This window comes from Pseudophryne corroboree, chromosome 11 (genome assembly GCF_028390025.1).
Source record: "Pseudophryne corroboree isolate aPseCor3 chromosome 11, aPseCor3.hap2, whole genome shotgun sequence".
Classification (NCBI taxonomy): domain Eukaryota; kingdom Metazoa; phylum Chordata; class Amphibia; order Anura; family Myobatrachidae; genus Pseudophryne; species Pseudophryne corroboree.
In genome coordinates, this window is record NC_086454.1 from 139,335,954 (window position 1) to 139,355,676 (window position 19,723).

Below are 19,723 nucleotides of genomic sequence, written 5' to 3' on the forward strand. Positions count from 1 at the left end.
TGAGTGGCCACAAGAAATGCATGTAGCCATAAGGATCGTGTCTTATAACCAATATAGGGAAATGGCACTGATGATACCATTTAAATGTATGTATCTATGATTTTTTTTTCAAGGAAGATTGAGGGACCATTCAGGGAGTGAGGGAGATTGCTACTATTTCAGGGAGTTTCCTGTCGAATGAGGGAGGGTAGGCAACTATGACTAATTGCAAAATAACCGAGCCGGCAAGGGTACTTTTCGGGTACCCTGTTCGGGCGTGGCTCCTCCCCCTCGTGACGTCAAACGTCCCTTACCCCACTCCGATTTAGGGGGATTTATGAAACATTAAGAAGTGCTGCCCATAGCAGCCAATCAGATGCTAGCCCTCATTTATCTAGCGTGTCTGACGACGATAGCAAGCAGCTGATTGGTTGCTACGGAAAAAAAAACCATTTCCCAGAAGGTTTGACGCAACTCCCGAATGAAGCCACATACGCGCATGCGCCACTAGCTCGCGCATCAGCCACATGATCATCGGGCACGCGCCGAAGTTTTGAGCCGGGCTGCTGGCAGCGCGTGCGATGGAGCGAAAATGCGCATGCCCAGAGACGACGTCACGCCCCATAGCGCAGGCGCAATGCTACAGTGGTTCCTATGTCGCGGGAGAGAGACAGAGAAGATGGCGGCGGCTGTAGAAAAGATGTAAGTGAGAGTGTAGTTCTTGGCTTAGGGATGGTGAGGCTGAAGGGTAGCGGCGGATACCCGACCTGGCAGCTAGCACGTGCATCAGCAGACCCTCCAACATGACCCGCCCCACTAGGTACAAAATGCTCTGTTTCTGGACTTCCCTCTTAATTTATGATTTCCATCACCTGTGTTGAACTAGTTAAATGATAAGAAAGCTGTTTCTTCACAGGTGATGGCAATAATAAATTAAGAGGGAAGTCCAGAAACAGAGCATTTTGTACCTAGTGGGGCGGGTCATGTTGGAGGGTATGCATCAGGGTTTGACTGGGTAGTGTTACAGATGCGGGTGTGAGGTGGGACGGTGACTCTGAAAGTAGTAGCAGCGCTATTGGTGAGTGATGTGAGGTTTGTACATAGAGATAAGCGATGTGCATCAGCACGGTGCCTCCACGGAGATCTCCCACTCGTGTTCCTGATGGAACTCTGTGTATATGCGCCCTACTGGCTTATGCTGAGCTCATCACTGCAGAGTGCTGCTTATTACACTTGTGTGGGGTGGTTCTCTTTCAAGCTCTTGTGTCTTCTGGTCCAGTAAGGGAGTGGCCCTGCTGAGGCGCACAAGGAGTCAGTAGTGTTTGCAGGACAGCAGTTAGAGGCCTGGGACCTCATGGCACCCCTTTGTGAGCAGCAGCAGTGTGCTGATGCACTCTGGTTTTAGTTGTACCCCTTTCACACCGAGCCTCTTACATGGGTTATTGCTGGGGCAAGCCTGCACGACCTGGATCCTGGCTCTGTATGAAAGGGTCATCCTGGGTCAGGACCAGGGTTATTCCCGGTTCTGACACGTGTTGGCTGCAGTGTGAAAGGCAGACTTGGCTCATGGTTGAGGCTAGATCCAAGTGGCCTAAGGGACCTTTTCCGTCAGGGGGAGGAGCCACGACTCAAGGTGGAGGAGCTAGGTCAGCGGGACAGTTGCCCTACTATCCCCGCCACCAACTATTACCTTTAGTAATTAGGTGGCGAGCGAAGCGGAGCGAGCCACCGAGCCCGAAGCGTGGCGAGCGTACTTTTCGGGTACCCTGCTCGGCCGTAGCTCCTCCCCCTGGTGACGTGTCTCCTCCCCTAGGTACGTCACAAGGTCCCTTCTCCCACTCCGATATAGAACCAACCCTTGGCTCATGCCTACAGGCTCTTTATTGGGTGACTCAGGATGCTTGTAGATGATGTCATCTGCATGCGCCCTGTATTGACGATGATGACCGGGGAATGAATATATATATATATATATATATATATATATATATATATATATATATATATATATATATATATATATACATACACACACACACACACACACACACACACACACACACACACACACACACACCAGGACTTTTGTGGTCAAAAAGCTTGTGGATTAAAGCGTTACAAAAAATGCAGGTGTCAAGCTGAGCATACTCGCCTTGACAAAGGGGCTGCAGGCCCCGAAACGTTGGCACCTGCATGTTTTGTAATGCTTTAATACACAAGCTGTTTGACCACAAAAGTCCTGGAGTGCTGCTGTTTTCTTCTGTTTCTATACCCATACTATCTGACGGAAGGCACCTGGGCACCATTACAGATACTTCAAGGAGTGCCGTACTATATATATATATATATATATATTAGTGCATGGAAGGCGGCACTCAGGAGACTTTAAAGCACGTTTTTCTACATTCTTGAAAGTCTCCTGAGTGCCGCCTTCCATGCACTATACATAGAGCCATCCTGCTCAAGGAGGGCACCGGAGCATATTCCCAGCGGGTACGAGGAGTGCCAGACCCAACAGAGCTATATATATATATATATATGTGTATATGTATATGTGTGTATATATATATGTGTATATGTATATGTGTGTATATATATATATATATATATATATATATATATATATATATATATGTGTATATTGGCAAATGTCCCGTCACTCGCCTAACACTGTGTATATGCTGCAGTGCCTTCCCAGGGGAACAAGTCCTCCATGTATTGATGTGGAATAAAGGTGGCACTCAGACAGACTTCATAGGCAAAATGAAAAGGTCAGCTTTAATCGACCAACATGTTTCGGGGCTCAACCCCTTCCTCAGGGCCTCAACAACCCTAGCTGAACCACAGATGATACATATATACACCAACATTAACAAACAATCAGAAAACCCTAATGTGACTCACCTGCTCAACGGCGCCATCCTGACCGTCCAGACGCTCGGCAGCGTTCCCACGTCGCCCGTCCGTGACGTCATCAAGCTGAGCCTGGAGTCCGTCACCATGACAACTCCAATGCCCACTCATCCGCCGCTTAGGGCTGTATTCAGGGTCTCGCGCTGCCGGCCCATGACGTCATCCGGTGGCGCGTCGCAGAGCGGTAACTAAGCAACCTAAAATACAAAAGTGAAAAGAGACATAACTAAAACATGGAAAAACACCAGAAAAATAACTGTTACAACTCACTGCACAAAGTAGATCAATCCCGGCCTTGATGAAAATAAAGATGTATATTATATAAGCATGGGACCGCAGGCAGAATTTAAACAGGAGAAAGCGTCACTAGAACTGACTAAAACAATGTTACAGAGGTGACTCCCACTCTTACTAGTCATACTGGTTAAAATGCCAGTTACAAATGAAGGTCTGTATGGGATAAAGGTAGCTGACTAACTCTATAGGGGCTAGATTAGAGAAAACACTGTAGACCAAGGTTATATATATATACTGCATTCAGCTTGGCACTCAGGATGAAGAAGTACAATATAGGGGTGCCTTCCCAATATCTTAATTCATAGTTACCAGTGTCTTTGTATACCAAAAAATGAGGCGGCACTCGTTTTTTGGTATACAAAGACACTGGTGTATGTATGTATGTATGTATATATATATATATATATATATATATATATATATATATATATATATATATATATACATATACACACACACACGTGGGCCGTTTTGTGGGTCGTCCCATCGAATGTGCTGCTTATCACATAGGGTCATCCGGTGTAAGACGGCAAGCAGTTGTTGCATGTGATGATATATTGTGGAGTGTGTACGGCAGCGCACTGTAGCATTACATTGCGTCATTGTTGGCTGCGGCACATCGTACACACCGCAGTTGTTCATTTGAGAATTTATGCACATTGAAATAATGTCCATAGCATATACGGTTTAAGGAAGAGGTTGGTTGGGATTTTAGTGGTCAGCACAACCGTTACTGCTGCTGTTTCAGTAACACATTGCTATGAATTAATTACTATCTTGTGCTTTAAAGCCCAATAAACAGATAAATGTAGTTTAATGTATGTACATGAACATAGTGAAGGCACTGCCGACACGATGAGTTGCATTGTTTAGCTAGTGCCGTATAGTATGGTTATGTTTTGGCCAAACAAGGCAAGTCCTCTATTTTGTGTTCCTCATCTTAAACATTATATAATAGTGTAGCGAATAAAGTTTTGGGTGGACATTCAGTTCAGGGCAAAAGGCATGATTTGCTTTAGTGGAATGGCAAACTGTGACTGTATACATCACAGGATTTTCCTAGCAACCCATAGAAGTGTGCAGTTGAACTTGTGATGCCAGGACTTCATGATATGCTGATACAGGAGACACCCTTTGTGCTACCTGTAATATCTATGTATAAGTGTGTGTATTATGTATATTCGGTCCATCAGTTTGACTATGCATAAACTATAATACCCTTATCTGTTCCACACAGGCTCGGTGAGCAGTATTATAAAGATGCCATGGAGCAGTGTCACAACTACAATGCACGTTTGTGCGCAGAACGTAGTGTTCGGATGCCCTTTTTGGATTCCCAAACTGGTGTGGCTCAGAGCAATTGTTATATCTGGATGGAGAAAAGGCACAGAGGTCCAGGTATGACAGGAAAACGGCTGTTTTGGTAGTTGATGGATTAATATCGAGGTAGCCTCAAATTGTTTTTACTGGTCAGTTTTCTTGTTGAGCCCCTGAGTTAGAACATTCAGAATTGTGCTTGTTCTAAGTTAACGTGACCAAAAGTGGCACTTTTGTCTGGGCACCTCCTATCAGCAAGATAATCAAACAGTACGAGTGAAGAGATACAAAAAAAATAATAATAAAAATAATGGTTTGTACACATATTCAGAGACACTGGGAAGACTTACAGAAAATGATATAAGCGGGGTACACACTACACGATTTATTATGGTACCTGCGGCCACTCAGCATTACCATTGTGTGGTGTGTACACGTGATTCATCTTTGGTAAATCTGTGGTTGCCTCTTCCCATATGAAGTGCTGCACATCAGATGGGAGGATATGATGTAGTAGCGTTTTCTGCACGTGATTTATTGTCCTCGTACGATGGATCATGCAGTATGTATCGATGCATCAGGCGGACGCTAGGTGTGTGGTACAGGTAACCGGTTCTTGGGATGCCGGCGGTCAAAAGACAGACATCAGCATCCCGATGGTGAGACTCCCAACAAGGATTGGGAAAGTATGCTTACCCTAGCCCTCCCTCCTTGAAGCCTAACCCCCATCACTGATTTAACCAATGTGTTTGACAGTTTTTGTCAGTTTTCCAGTGTTTGGGAGCAAATGGTCGATTGTTATCATCCATCACCAGATTTTCATTCCAATCAGCCAGATCTGGCATATGATCTGCCAGATAATTGTATAGTGTGTGCCCTATTTCTAGTGTCTTATTGTATTATTATAAAGCCTCTGCTTTTTTTTAGATTTTGTGAGATTTGTATCCTTAGTACTGCCTTTGCCATACTGGTTCGTTCACAACACAAAGAAAACCCATTATTGCTACAAAAAGCTGTTGTGCTACTGATTTATGTAACATGGCTGAACTACCGGGAATGTTAGGGAAATCTTTAAGTCACTATGGGTTTTTGAACACCTGATTGTCCAAGGTAATGTGTTGATGGTCCAACCTCCTATAGGGTTAATGGTCCCGTTCCCCGCTGGCAGGACACTGAGTTCCGGAGGGTTCTGTTCGCAAGCCCCACCACGGCGAGCGTACAGTCCCGCAGCATGCCGCCACCCCTAACGGAGGCAGAAGTAAGAAGAGTGGTCAGTAGGTGGCCGGCATCCCGGTTAGCGGGTCGCCGGCTGTATGGCGGCATCAGTGTATGGAGCGCAGCACTGACATGCAGGCTGCGTCTCCAGGCTCAGTACTACATGCTGTATGTGTGTGTGTTTCCGCTGTGAGGGGCGAGCTGAGCTTTTTAACATTACCCTCTACTGGCAAACAGCTTACAGAGGGTTCTAACCCGCTGTTAAGCTTCTCGGGCACCTCAGCCAGTATAATTAAACCGGGAAGACTGCACGCCATTATGGGAGCGGGGCTTCACTATGAGCGGATCCAGCAGCTCACCAGCGCCATTTTCCCTCTGCAGCTCACACTGACAGGACTTGCAGGGAAGCGCAGCTCCTCCACAAAGACTCCACGTTTCCTCAGCGGTACCAGGGGGTCATAGTAAGGGGGGAGTGGTGTTAGAATACTAAGTCCTATTAAGGAGCTTAGTTTGCGACCCCACTTGAGCCTGGCTATAGCATAAAGGGCGATGTGTGGCTAGCTGGCTCCATCTTCTCTGTGTCTCCCTGCGGGCTCTGTGTGGGTTAACTTTGTTTTCACCTTTACTGTGTGTGTGTGTCTGTCCCTTCACATTACCATGTCAAGGGAGTGTGTTTCCTGCATAGTAGAGTGTTTGTCTTCCCCAGGGGATTCATTATAGTGTACCCAGGATAGTACACATTAGAAGGCTAGTGTGTCTGAACCCGTGTGGTTGGATTCCCTTAAAGGGATGATCTCACATATTTCTAATAAATTATCCCATAATGAAAAAGAGATGCAATACTTAAGACAGTCTGTGGAGGACCTGATGACTAGAGATTCAGTTCCTATACCATCGTCTCAGACCACTGCCATTTGTCCACAAAAGCGTACTCTGGCCCAGATCCTGTAGGCCGGGCCTGACCAACCTGTGGCTCTCCAAATGTTGTCAAACTACACATCCCAGCATGCCCTGCCACAGTTTTAGCATTCCCTAACAGCAAAACTGTGGCAAGGCATGATGGGACCTTTAGTTTTACAACAGCTGGAGAGCCACAGGTTGGCCAGGCCTTTTTTAGGCGGACACTGATGATGACGTATCAGACGCGGAGAAGGGTAAAGTGGACTCGTGGGGGAGGATGCAGCCCTGTCACAAGGAATACATGCCCTGATAGAAGCTATTAGAGAAGTCCTGTACATTCCTGACAAGGTGGGGGAGGTGGATGAGGAATCTTATTTTAATGTAAAAAAGAAATCCTCTGCTACTTTCCCTGCTTCAAAGGAGTTAAAATCTCTGTTTAAAGAAACTTGGGTTAATCCGGACAAGAAGTTTCAGATCCCTAAAAGGTTAATTACATCCTTCCTGTTTCCTCAGGATGATTTGAAAAAGTGGGAAAATCCACCGATTGTTGACGCATCGGTATCTAGGTTGTCACGTAAGATAGTCTTACCGGTCCCTGGGGCAGCCTCTTTAAAGGACACGGCTGACCGCAAAATTGAGACCACTCTCAAATTCCTGTACACAGCTGCTGGGGTGGCCCAGAGACCCACTATTGCTTGTGCATGTATCACTAGGGCTATTGCAAAATAGTCCGGTAATCTAATTGATGGTTTAGATTCCTTATCAAGGGGGGAGATAATTTTACTCCTACAGCATATACAAGACTGCTAATGTTATGGTTGAGGCCATAAAGGAAATTGGTTTGCTCAACGCATACACCACTGCCGTGGCAGTGTCAGCACACAGGGGCTTGTGGCTACGCCAGTGGACTGTGGATGTGGATTCTAGGAAAGGCGTAGAAAGCCTACCATTCACAGGAGAAGCCTTTTTAGGAGATGAACTGGATACGTGGATATCCAAGGCTACGGCGGGTAAGTCTACATACCTTCCTTCCGCAGCACCCCGAGCTAGGATGTCAGCGTCCTGAGTCTTACCGGTACGCTGGGGCCGCGGGGCTGGCTTCCTTGGCGATGTGCGGGCAGCGGCGGAGATGGGCTGCTGCGCCGGATCCGTGGACAGCAGTAGCGGCGGTGAGGGGGTCCGCTCGTGGCAGCCGGATGTCGCTACAGTGGGTCGCTCTTGCTGAGCCGTTGCTAGGAGACCAGGGGCAGTGAGCATTGTGGCTTTGCAAAAAGGTCTGCATTACTGAGCGCCGCCATGTTGGAGACCAAGTTTTAAGCATAGTTCCTGTTTCTTCCAGCCAATCCAGGGGAAGCTCTCCCTATAAAAGGGGGCTGGTTTAGGACAAGGATGCCAGTGCTTCAAGTTACAACCCTGTTGTAGGTGCTTTAATCTGTGCTCCCAGGATTCCTGCTGTATTCTGGTTCCTCCTGATCCTGTTTGGTCGGTTCTCTGTTGCTGCTGCAGCCCTGCCGTCTCTAGCCTGTTACTGCCTGTGGAAGCGCTCCTGGAAAACCCGGTCCAGTAAGACTCTTTGGGCACAGTCGGCCCCGGGTCTTCTGCCTCGTCTTTCAAGCCACACTCCACAGATCTCCTTCACCAGCCACGCCTTTGTACCACCGCCCACAGCCTGCAGATTATTATCTTCAGCCTCGTTTAACAAACCACAGTCCTGGTCTCCAGCCACGTCTTCAACCACCATCCACAGTTCATCATCTACAGTCTCGACTTTCAAATCACAGTCCACAGTTCTTCGCTCCCTGCAACGTCTTTAACCATCGTGCTCCAGCCTCGGTCCTCTACCTCAGCCCTGTACATAATAAATACTTTCCATTGACTCTCAAACCCCGCCTACGTTCTTCATTGCTCCGTGTTCCATGCGAAGGAACTATATTCAACCCCCTCATCTGGTTCATTCACAGCCTGCTACCTCCTTGGGCAAATCTCAGCTGCCGGATCCTCAAACTTTGCTAGACGTGACAGTAAGCACTGGCCACATGGATTCGACGGGTGATCAGGCCTCAGGAGGGGATTCAACTGCAGATATCTGGTCTCGCTTAAATAAGCAGGAGGCCACACAATCTCAAATCGTGCAGTTCATGCAGAGTATGTCCGAACGTCTCGATTCTCTGTGTTGCCATCACGGCCCCTCAAGTATCTGCAGCTGCTCCCACATTAGCACCTCCGGTCCCGTTTCCTCCTGTACCAGTACCACTTCCACGGTTGCATTTGCCACCTCCGAGTAAATTCGATGGGAATCCAAAACAATGCCGCGGGTTTCTTAACCAGTGCGAAATCCAGTTCGAACTGCAGTCGGCCAACTTCCCATCAGCACGAACCAAAGTAGCCTATATAATTTCTTTACTTACCGGGCAAGCGTTGGAATGGGCTTCACCATTGTGATAGAGGATGGATCCCATGTTATCTAACTATCCAGAATTCGTGGCCACCTTTCGAAGAATCTTCGACGAACCGGGCAGGACTTCTGCCGCCTCATTGGAGATCCTGCGCCTGCGTCAGGGCACGCATACGGTCAGTCAGTACATGATCCAGTTTCGCACCCTTTCCTCAGAACTGAACTGGAACGAGGAGGCTCGCATTGCAGCTTTCCTTAGCGGTCTTTCCGAAAAGATCAAAGATGACCTCGCAACTCAGGACGTACCTGATAAGTTGGATAAACTAATTTCTTTATGCAATAAGTTAGACCTAAGGTACAGAGAACGCTGTATGGAGAGGTTGCGGTCAGATCGTCCTAAGCCTAGAGTTGTTCTTCCACCAACACCATCATCACCAACTGCGGAAGAACCCATGCAGATTAATCGCTCCCGCCTCTCCAATGAAGAACGTCAGAGACGGCGACAAGGGAACCTCTGCCTGTATTGTGGTGCATCTGATCACTTTGTTAAAACTTGCAATCTACGTCCGGGAAACGCCCGCGCCTAGTTTGTGCTGGAGAGGTCAAGCTAGGAGAATTCTCAGAATTACATACCAAGAAAGAGTCTGCCCTGTTAACCCAATTGGAGCTCCCTTCTTCTTTTCTTCTCATCCCTGCACTACTCGACTCCGGAGCCGCCGAAAGTTTCATTACGTCAGCTCTGGTCAAACGACCTGGAATACAAACGGTTCCTTTGGATCATACCATTTCTGTTACCGCAGTGGATGGAAGTTATATCCTTGAGGGGATTATATCCTTTCGTACTATTCCTCTCAAGATGAAGGTCGGAGTTCTCCATTCAGAAAAAATCTCTTTCCTTGTAATTCCTAAAGCCTCTCATGAACTAATCCTAGGGTTTCCATGGTTAATCAGACACAACCCCCACATAGATTGGCAAACTATGGATGTTCTCTCTTGGGGACAAGACTGCTTCCAGAACTGTTTACCTTCAGTTAGACCTCTCTGTTCTTCCAGCCTTCCTGTGGAGTACCAAGCTTTTCAAGATGTTTTCAGTAAGCATGGGGCGGACACCATGCCTCCGCATCGTACTTGGGATTGTCCCATTGAGCTAGTACCCGGTAAGACTCCTCCCCGAGGACGAATTTACCCCCCCTCACTTCCCGAGATACAGGCCATGTCGGAGTATATCCAGGAGAACTTGGAGAAAGGGTTTATCAGGTCTTCTACATCTCCGGCCGGAGCAGGATTTTTCTTCGTCAAAAAGAAGGATGGGGGGTTGCGGCCCTGTATTGACTATAGAGGTCTCAATGACATAACAGATATCCGTTAACTCTGATTCCAGAACTGTTCGACCGTGTTAAAGGAGCTACTGTATTTACTAAGTTGGACTTACGGGGGGCCTACAATCTTATACGTATTCGCCCAGGGGGCGAATGGAAGACGGCATTTAATACCCGCAACGGCCATTACGAATACCTGGTAATGCCTTTTGGCCTATGTAACGCCCCAGCCGTCTTTCAAGAGTTCGTTAACGAAATCTTCAGAGATCTCCTCTACGACTGCTTGGTAGTGTATCTGGATGACATACTCATTTTTTTCTAGGGATCTGAAGACCCATCGGGAACAAGTCAAAAAAGTGTTAACTCGTTTACGAAGGAATCCGTTATTCTGCAAGTTAGAGAAGTGCACCTTTGAAGTACCCACGATTCCATTCCTCTGTTACATTCTCTCAGGGCAGAGGTTACAGATGTACCCCGCTAAAGTCCAGGCGATTCAGGATTGGGCGCTTCCAGCTACCCTTAAAGGAATTCAACGTTTCCTGGGGTTTGCTAACTTCTACCGAAGATTCATTCAAAATTATTCTTCTATCATAGCTCCTATAACCGCATTAACTAGGAAGGGAGCCGATCCTGCCAAATGGTCTCCTGAGGCTTTGGAAGCTTTTTCATCTTTAAAAGAGTCCTTCACGACTGCTCCAGTTCTTCGACAACCTGATCTCAGTCGTCCGTTCTTGATGGAGGTTGATGCCTCTACTGTGGGAGTGGGAGCAGTATTATCCCAGCTTTTCGAGGACAAGAAGGTCCATCCTTGTGCATTCTTCTCGCGAAGATTCTCCCCTGCTGAAAAAATTACGCTATTGGGGAACATGAACTACTGGCAATTAAGTTGGCCTTTGAGGAGTGGAGGTATTTGTTGGAGGGAGCTCAGCATCCAATTTCGGTGACCACGGATCACAAGAACCTCCTGTATCTACAGTCAGCCCGATGTCTGAACCCATGCCAAGCAAGATGGGCACTCTTCTTTACCCGTTTTAATTTTAAACTCTGTTACCGACCAGGTTCCCTCAACAAAAAGGCAGATGCATTATCTCGCTCCGTAAGTTCAGAAGAACCCTCTGATCTTTCAAAAGAGCAATTTATCCTGGAATCCACCTCCTTTTTCTGCAACTAATTCCTCTCCACTTCCTCCTCCAGGGAAGATCTTCGTTGCACCAAATCTTCGCAAAAAACATTCCTTCATGGGCCATGCGGGCGGTCATAAGACACTTAAATTCATTCAGCGTTCCTACTGGTGGCCTCATCTCAGGACTGACGTTCAGGAATTCGTAGCTGCCTGTCCAAAATGTGCTCAGCATAAAAGTCCCAAGGGTCCACCAGCTGGGTTACTCCATCCTTTGCCGGTACCACTAAGACCATGGACGCATATTTCTAGGGACTTTATTACAGATTTACCTACGTCTGGTGGGCGGAACACCGTATGGGTCATAGTTGACCGATTCTCTAAAATTGCACACTTTGTTCCTCCTGGCTAATCTTCCATCTGCATCCCAGTTGGCAAAATTGTTTATAGCAGAGATCTTTCGACTCCATGGTCTACCACTGGAAATCGTGTCTGATAGAGGTCCTCAATTTGTGGCCAAGTTTTGGAGATCCCTATGTTCTGCTCTTGGCGTGAAATTAAACTTCTCCTCAGGATGTCATCCCCAAACGGATGGTCAAACAGAGAGAGTGAACCAGGATCTGGAGACTTTTCTGCGTTTATTCATGTCCTCCTCACAGGACGACTGGCTGGACTTCCTCCCATTCGCAGAATTTGCCCACAAAATCTTCTTCATTAATTATGGTTACCATCCAAGAGTTCCTGACTTCCAACTTCTGCCTACGCTCGAGGTTCCTACCGCAGAGTCAACACTTCGACAATTTACTGAAGCCTGGAAACAAGTTCACAAGACTTTGCTCAAGACATCCAAGAGATATAAGACCTATGCAGATCTGAAATGAAAAGCTGTACCAAGCCTTAAGGTAGGAGATTGGGTTTGGGTTTCCACACGTAACCTAAGATTAAAGGTTCCTACAAAAAAGTTTGCTCCCAGATTTATTGGGCCTTACCCAATCAAAAAAGTGTTGAATCCTGTGGCTTACAAAGCGAAATTACCTCCGCAGTTGAGAATTCCTAATGCATTTCATATTTCTCTCTTAAAACCATTGGTACTTAATCGGTTCAGAGCCGCTGTGCCTAAATCACCCACGATCCAATCAGCACATGGAGACGAATTTGAGATTCACAAGATCCTCGATACTCGCAGACGTTATGGTCGCATCCAGTACCTTGTTGACTGGAAGGGGTATGGGCCAGTGGAGAGATCTTGGGTAGATGCAGTGGATGTCCATGCTCCAAGACTTCTTCGGACATTTCATGCCAAGTTTCCAACTAAACCACATAGGTGTCCGGAGTCCACCAGCAAGGTACTGTCAGCGTCCGGAGTCTTACTGGTACTCTGGGGCTGGCTTCCTTGGCGATGTGCGGGCAGCGGCGGAGGTGGGCTGCTGCGCCGGATTCCGTGGGCAGCAGTAGCGTCGGTGAGGGGGTCCGCTCGTGGTGGCGGGACGTCGCTACAGTGGGTCGCACTTGCTGAGCCGTTGCTAGGAGACCAGGGGCAGTGAGCATTGTGGCTTTGCAAAAAGGTCTGCATTACTGGGCGCCGCCATGTTGGAGACCAAGTTTTAAGCATAGTTCCTGTTTCTTCCAGCCAATCCAGGGGAAGCTCTCCCTATAAAAGGGGGCTGGTTTAGGACAAGGATTCCAGTGCTTCAAGTTACAACCCTGTTGTAGGTTCTTTAGCCTGTGCTCCCAGGATTTCTGCTGTATTCTGGTTCCTCCTGATCCTGTTTGGTCGGTTCTCTGTTGCTGCTGCAGCCCTGCCGTCTCTAGCCTGTTACTGCCTGTGGAAGCGCTCCTGGAAAACCCGGTCCAGTAAGACTCTTTGGGCACAGTCGGCCCCGGATCTTCTGCCTCGTCTTTCAAGCCACACTCCACAGATCTCCCTCACCAGCCACGCCTTTGTACCACCGACCACAGCCTGCAGATTATTATCTTCAGCCTCGTTTAACAAACCACAGTCCTGGTCTCCAGCCACGTCTTCAACCACCATCCACAGTTCATCATCTACAGTCTCGTCTTTCAAATCACAGTCCACAGTTCTTCGCCCCCTGCCACGTCTTTAACCATTGTGCTCCAGCCTCGGTCCTCTTCCTCAGCCCTGTACATAATAAATACTTTCCATTGACTCTCAAACCCCGCCTACGTTCTTCATTGCTCCGTGTCCCATGCAAAGGAACTATATCCAGCCCCCTCATCTGGTTCATTCACAGCCTGCTACCTCCTCGGGCAAATCTCAGCTGCCGGATCCTCAAACTTTGCTAGACGTGACATAGGAAAACCTACTCTGCTCCAACTCTTCAGTCCTTTCGGACAGTGAAATTTAAAAGTAAATCCAAAGGTTCTTCTACAGCCTTCAAAGGCAATAGTGGTAAACCCAGAAAACCTGCAACTGCAGTTTCATAGGAACAGACCTCTGGTTCTGCTTCCTCAAAGCCTTCAGCATGACGGTGGACCACACTGCCTGAAGACAGGCAGGTGGGAGCCAGATTAAGATATTTCAGTCACATATGGGCAACATCATGCCTGGATCCGTGGGTCAAAGATCTTATCGCCCAGGGCTACACACTGGAGTTTCAGGAACTCCCACCTCACAGATTCTTCAAATCAGGCTTACCAGCATCTCAAGAAGCAAGTATGAGTTTACAGGCAGCAATTCAAAAACTTGTACAGACTCAGGTCATTGTTCCAGTTCCACTTCAACTGCAAAACAAGGGTTATTAAGCCAACCTGTTTGTGGTACCAAAACCGGACGGTTCGGTAAGGGCCGTTTTAAACCTCAAGTAACTGAACCCATACTTTGGGGTGTTCAAATTCAAGATGGAGCCTCTGAAAGTGATCATCTCAGGTCTGGAGGAGGGGGAATTCCTGGTGTCTCTGGATATCAAGGATGCGTACCTTCATATTCAGATTTGGCCGCCTCATCAGGCTTCTCTAAGGTTTGCATTACAGGACTGTCGCTACTGGTTCCAGGCCCCTTCCATTTGGCCTCTCCACAGCACCGAGGGTGTTCACCAAGGTTATGGCAGAGATGATGTTTCGCCTCCAAAAGCAAGGAGTGAAGATAATACCGTACCTCACTGATTCCCAACCGCAGTGCCGCGGCACACTAGCGTGCCGCCAGCGGTTCTCAAGTGTGCCGTACAGCCGCCAGAGATGCCGCTGCCTGACTGCCGCAGTCATGACTAAGAAGATCGGCCAGCGCTGGGCACTTCTGCAGCCCAGCCTGCGACCTATGCTGATGAGCCGTGACTCACAGGTCACGCAAACACCACATCGCGTTCCCGCCTGGAGTGCCCGCCCACTGCTGATCTGTGCTGCTGCCTCCATTCGTTTTCGGCGCTCCTCACTGCTCCCACTGCTGACAGTGAAAGATTTAACAGGTTAGTGTGACATTCCTATGTGGGCAATGTGTGGAATTACTGTGGGGGCCAGTGCATTTGTGTGTTTCCCCCTTAGGGGCCAATATTTGTTTGTTCTATATCCCCCGTGTGTGTGTGTGTGTGTTTTTTTGTTTTTTGTTTTTTTGCATGGTACTGATGGTGTGCCCTGGCAATTTTCAAATCATGTTTGGTGTGCCGCGAATTGAATAAGGTTGTAAATCACTGCTGTACCTGGACGATCTGCTGATAAAAGCACCATCCAGGAAGAGGTTGTTAGACATCTTTGCCCTCTCAACACGACTACTCCAGGATCACTGGTGGATTCTGACCCCGCCAAAGTCTCACCTGGAACCAACACGGAGGCTTACGTTCCTGGGGATGATACTGGATATGGAGGCACAGAAGGTATTCCTTCCATTGGAAAAGGCATTGGTAATTCAGTCCATGATGCGGGACGTTCTAAGACTGACCCGGATATCAGTGCATCTATGCATTCGCCTCCTGGGGAAGATGGTAGCCTCTTACGAGGCACTGCAGTACGGAAGGTTTCACGCAAGGCCTTTCCAGCTGGATCTGTTGGACAAATTGTCCGGATTACATCCTCACATGCACCAGAGGATACATCTGTTGCCAAAAGCCAGGATTTCTCTTCTGTGGTGGCTTCAGACTTCTCAACTGACCGAGGGCCAAAGGTTCAGAATTCAAAATTGGATTCTGCTAACCACAGACGCAAGCCTCAGAGGTTGGGGAGCAGTCACCCAAGGGGAACAGTTCCAAGGAAAATGGTCAAGTCAAAAAAACATTCTTCTGATCAACATTCTGGAACTAAGGGCCATATACAACGCCCTTCTACAGGCATCACATCTTCAAGATCACGCCGTTCAGGTTCAGTCGGACAATGTGACGGCGTTAACGTACATAAACCGACAGGGCGGAATGAAGAGCAGAGCAGCAATGTCAGAGGTAACAAGGATTCTCCTCTGGGCAGAACGGCATGCTGTGGCGTTGTCGGCAGTCTTCATTCTGGGAGTGGACAACTGGGATGCAGAATTCCTCAGCAGTCACGACCTCTACCAAGTGGAGTGGGGCGTTCATCCGGAGGTGTTTGGGTGCTTGACATGTCGGTGGGAAATTCCACAAATCGACATGATGGCCTCTCGTCTCAGCATAAAGCTCAAGCGGTATTGTTCCAGGTCATGAGACCCACAAGCAGTGGTGGTGGACGCTCTGGTGACTCCATGGGACCACCAGGTGGTGTGCGTGTTTCCACCACTTCCATTGATCCCAAGAATTTTCAAAAGAATAAAAATGGGAAAGGTTCAAGCAATTCTCATTGCTCCGGACTGGCCAAGAAATGCCTGGTACACGGATCTACTGGAGATGCTCCTAGAGGACCTGTTACCTCTCCCTCTTCGCGAGGATCTTCTACAACAGGGGCAGTTTGTCTATCGCGACTTACCACGGCTAAGTTTGACGGCATGGAGGTTGCGCGTAAAATTCTAGCCCGGAAAGGGATCGCGGACAGGGTTATTCCAACCTTGATCCAAGCCAGAAAGGGGGTAACGTCTAAACATTACCACTGTATTTGGAAAACATACGTCTCTTGGTGTGAGAATAGGAAACTTCCTGCAGTGAAATCTCAACTGGGACGTTTTCTCCTTTTTCAGCAGTCAGAAGTGGATGTGGGCCTACGTTTGGGCTCCATAAAAGTCCAGATTTCGGCCTTATCCATTTTCTTCCAGAAACAGTTGGCTTCTCTCCCGGAGGTTCAGACATTTTTGAAGGGTGTTCTGCACATCCAACCGCCCTTTGTGCCTCCTGTGGCACATTAGGATCTCAACGTGGTGTTGCAGTTCCTGCATTCGGAGTGGTTTGAGCCTTTACAGGACGTTGACATCAAGTTTCTTACGTGGAAGGCCGTCACACTGTTGGCCTTGGCCTCAGCAAGGCATGTGTCGGAGCTGGGGCCGTTGACTCACAAAAGCCCCTATTTGATTTTTCATGAAGATAGAGCTGAGCTCAGAACTCCTCAGCAATTTCTTCCAATGGTGTCTGCGTTTCATATCCCACCCAAATGTAACTCTCTCTGCACATGTTATATCTGTGCCCCCTGCAGTGCACATGGTTTTGCCCAACTGCTAACAAATTTGCTGCTGTGATCAACTCAGAATTAGGCCCAATATTGGGTGTCCTGCTTCAAAGCAGTCTATTGCTTGCTGGATCAGGCTTTCTATACAGCATGCTTATTCTACGGCAGGTTTGCCGGTTCCAAGATCTGTACAGGCCCACTCTACTAGGTCGGTGGGTTCTTCCTGGGCAGCTGCCCAGGGTGTTTTGGCTTTACAGCTCTGCCGAGCAGCTACTTGGTCAGGTTCGAACATGTTTGCTAAGTTCTACAAGTTTGATACTTTGGCCTCTGAAGACCTTCAGTTTGGTAAATCTGTTCTGCAGGAACCTCAGCACTGTGCCACCCGGTTTGGGAGCTTTGGTACATCCCCATGGTACTATTGTGGACCCCAGTATCCTCTAGGACGTAAAAGAGAAAATAGGATTTTAATTAACTACCGGTAAATCCTTTTCTCGTAGCCGTAGAGGATACTGGGCGCCCGCCCGGTGCTTCGTGTTTTCTTGCACTGTGACTTGGTTCAGTGTTGTTGTTGGTTCAGCTGTTGCTGTTCCTGTTCAAGTTTGGTTAGCATGGCTTTCCTCTTGTTTGTGTCTGCTGCTTCAAATCTCACCACTGTTCTTTTAAATACTTCTCTCAAAGTATGTCCGTCTCCTCGGGCACAGTTTCTAGACTGAGTCTGGTAGGAGGGGCATATATGGAGGAGCCAGCGCACACTATTGCTTTCTAAATGTCCAGCGCTTTGTTTTCCTGCATTTGTTACTTAAGTACTGCGTTGTTACTTGGTTAAGTACTGCTGTTCAGCCGTTGCTGATTTTTCAAGCTGGTTAGCTTGGTTTTCTGTTATGTGTGAGCTGGTGTGAATCTCACCACTATCTGTGTATTTCCTTATCTCAAAGTATGTCCGTCTCCTCGGGCACAGTTTCTAGACTGAGTCTGGTAGGAGGGGCATAAAGGGAGGAGCCAGCGCACACTATTGCTTTCTTAATGTGTTCAAGGCTCCTAGTGGACCAGTCCCATGGTACTAATGTGGACCCCAGTATCCTCTACGGACTATGAGAAAAGGATTTACCGTTAGGTAACTAAAATCCTATTTTCTTTGTAAGGATCTCCTTATGTCTCTACAGTCTTAAGGTGCATACACACTAGACGATATCATGTACGATGTGCCCGATTAGGACACATCGTTCACTATATCGTCCAGCGTGTATGAACTATGTTGCTGACAATGCGCGCTCCCGGTGCCGTCACCCCTGCGAGTCCTGTTGCTGATGGCATAGCATTGTTTGCGAGTCGTCTAATGTGTACATAGCATTAGCCTCTACCACCTCTTATGGGAGGCTATTCCATTTGCCCACTACCCTTACTGAGAAGTCATTTTCCTTAAATTTCAAATGAACTGTTCCTGGACTTTGTTAAAACCCCTGATATATTTGAAAGTATTTATCATGCCTTACCAACCCCTCTTTTCCTTCTCTGCTCCAAACTATTGATATTGAGTTTTATTTATTTTTTTGGCTCTCTGGGTAAGTTCTGTGACGTAGGTCATGCACCATTTTAGTTGTCCTTCTTTGAACAGTCTCTGATTTATTAATATCCTTATGAAGATATGGCCTCCAGAATTGAGCAGAGTATTCCAGATGAGGCCATGCTAATGACCTATACAGTGGCATTATTACTACTTTTTTTCTGCTGCCGATTCCTCTCCCAATGCAATCAAGCATCTGACTTGCCTTTCTCTGACTTGCATTGTTACATTGCTTACCTGCCTTTAAGTCACCTGCTCTGCAAAAAATACATAATTCTCCTTTAATGTTATTTGCAATGTCACCAATAAAGATATTAAAAAGCACTGGTCCAAGTACAGATGCCTGTGGAACTCCATTGGTAACCTTTCCCTCCTGTGAATGCACACTACAAATCTTTTCTATCTTGCAACCAAGATCTTATCTGACTGTGACTCCCAGGCCGGCCACGACCCCATATCTGGTGCGGACAGCGAACCTATGCCCGCTTGTCTGCGCCCTGCCCACATCCTGGCGGGAACACTAAATATTAAAGTGAACAGATGTTTCCGTTTATGTTATGTATAAATGTGTATATATTTCACTTTTTTTGGCTTATTGTTTAAGGCTTTTCTTCCCTGTTATGCATTATGCACATACTGTGAGTGTATGCATTGACAGCATGAACTGCTGATAAAACTCTATTCATGGCTGGTTGTGTGGAAGTGGAGAGGTGTCTTAACATAGGATCTATTGATGTAGTAGCAACCCACATTTTCAAAGTTGTATGTGTTGTCTGTGCAGATTTCATTACACTGGCATATCATCTCTGAAGTCTAGTGGTAACGTACTTGCTTGGCTATGTTTTGTCGTTACTGCTTATCTCCTGGATTTTGTTTTCACAAAATGTATCCATTTTATCTAAAATGAATTTATCTAAATAGCACTTTGGTTCTATTTCTACTTTTTGGCTTTTCTAGGTTCAGCCCCTGGCCAGCTTTATACCTATCCATCTCGTCGCTGGCGCAAGAAACGGAGGGCACACCCCCCTGAGGACCCTAGACTTTCCTTCCCTTCTCTTAAACCAGGTAATTCAACGAAGAGCACAATTTTGCAAACCGTTATGGACGAACGGTTTTTGTATACTGTATACGCTCCTTTAGGATTAGGACACATCTGTACTTTAGGTGTATACACACGGTGAGATCCTTGCTAT

At 47.3% G+C, this 19,723-nt stretch overlaps 1 protein-coding gene across 7 annotated transcripts in view; it reads left to right on the plus strand.

Moving 5' to 3' along the window:
* Window positions 1–455: 455 nt before the first annotated feature.
* DPF2 (double PHD fingers 2) overlaps window positions 456–19,723 on the plus strand; it is a 95,546-nt gene continuing 76,278 nt past the window's right edge. For 2 of the 7 annotated variants that reach the window (XM_063944864.1, XM_063944866.1), the window contains exons 1-3: window positions 461–681; window positions 4,427–4,587; window positions 19,488–19,595. In XM_063944864.1, the coding sequence (XP_063800934.1) occupies window positions 572–681; window positions 4,427–4,587; window positions 19,488–19,595 (379 nt within the window). In that variant the 5' untranslated portion in view covers window positions 461–571. Of the gene's footprint in view, window positions 682–958; window positions 1,058–4,426; window positions 4,588–19,487; window positions 19,596–19,723 lie in introns of those variants that run through there. The other 5 variants (XM_063944862.1, XM_063944861.1, XM_063944863.1 and 2 more) reach the window with 5 other exon arrangements.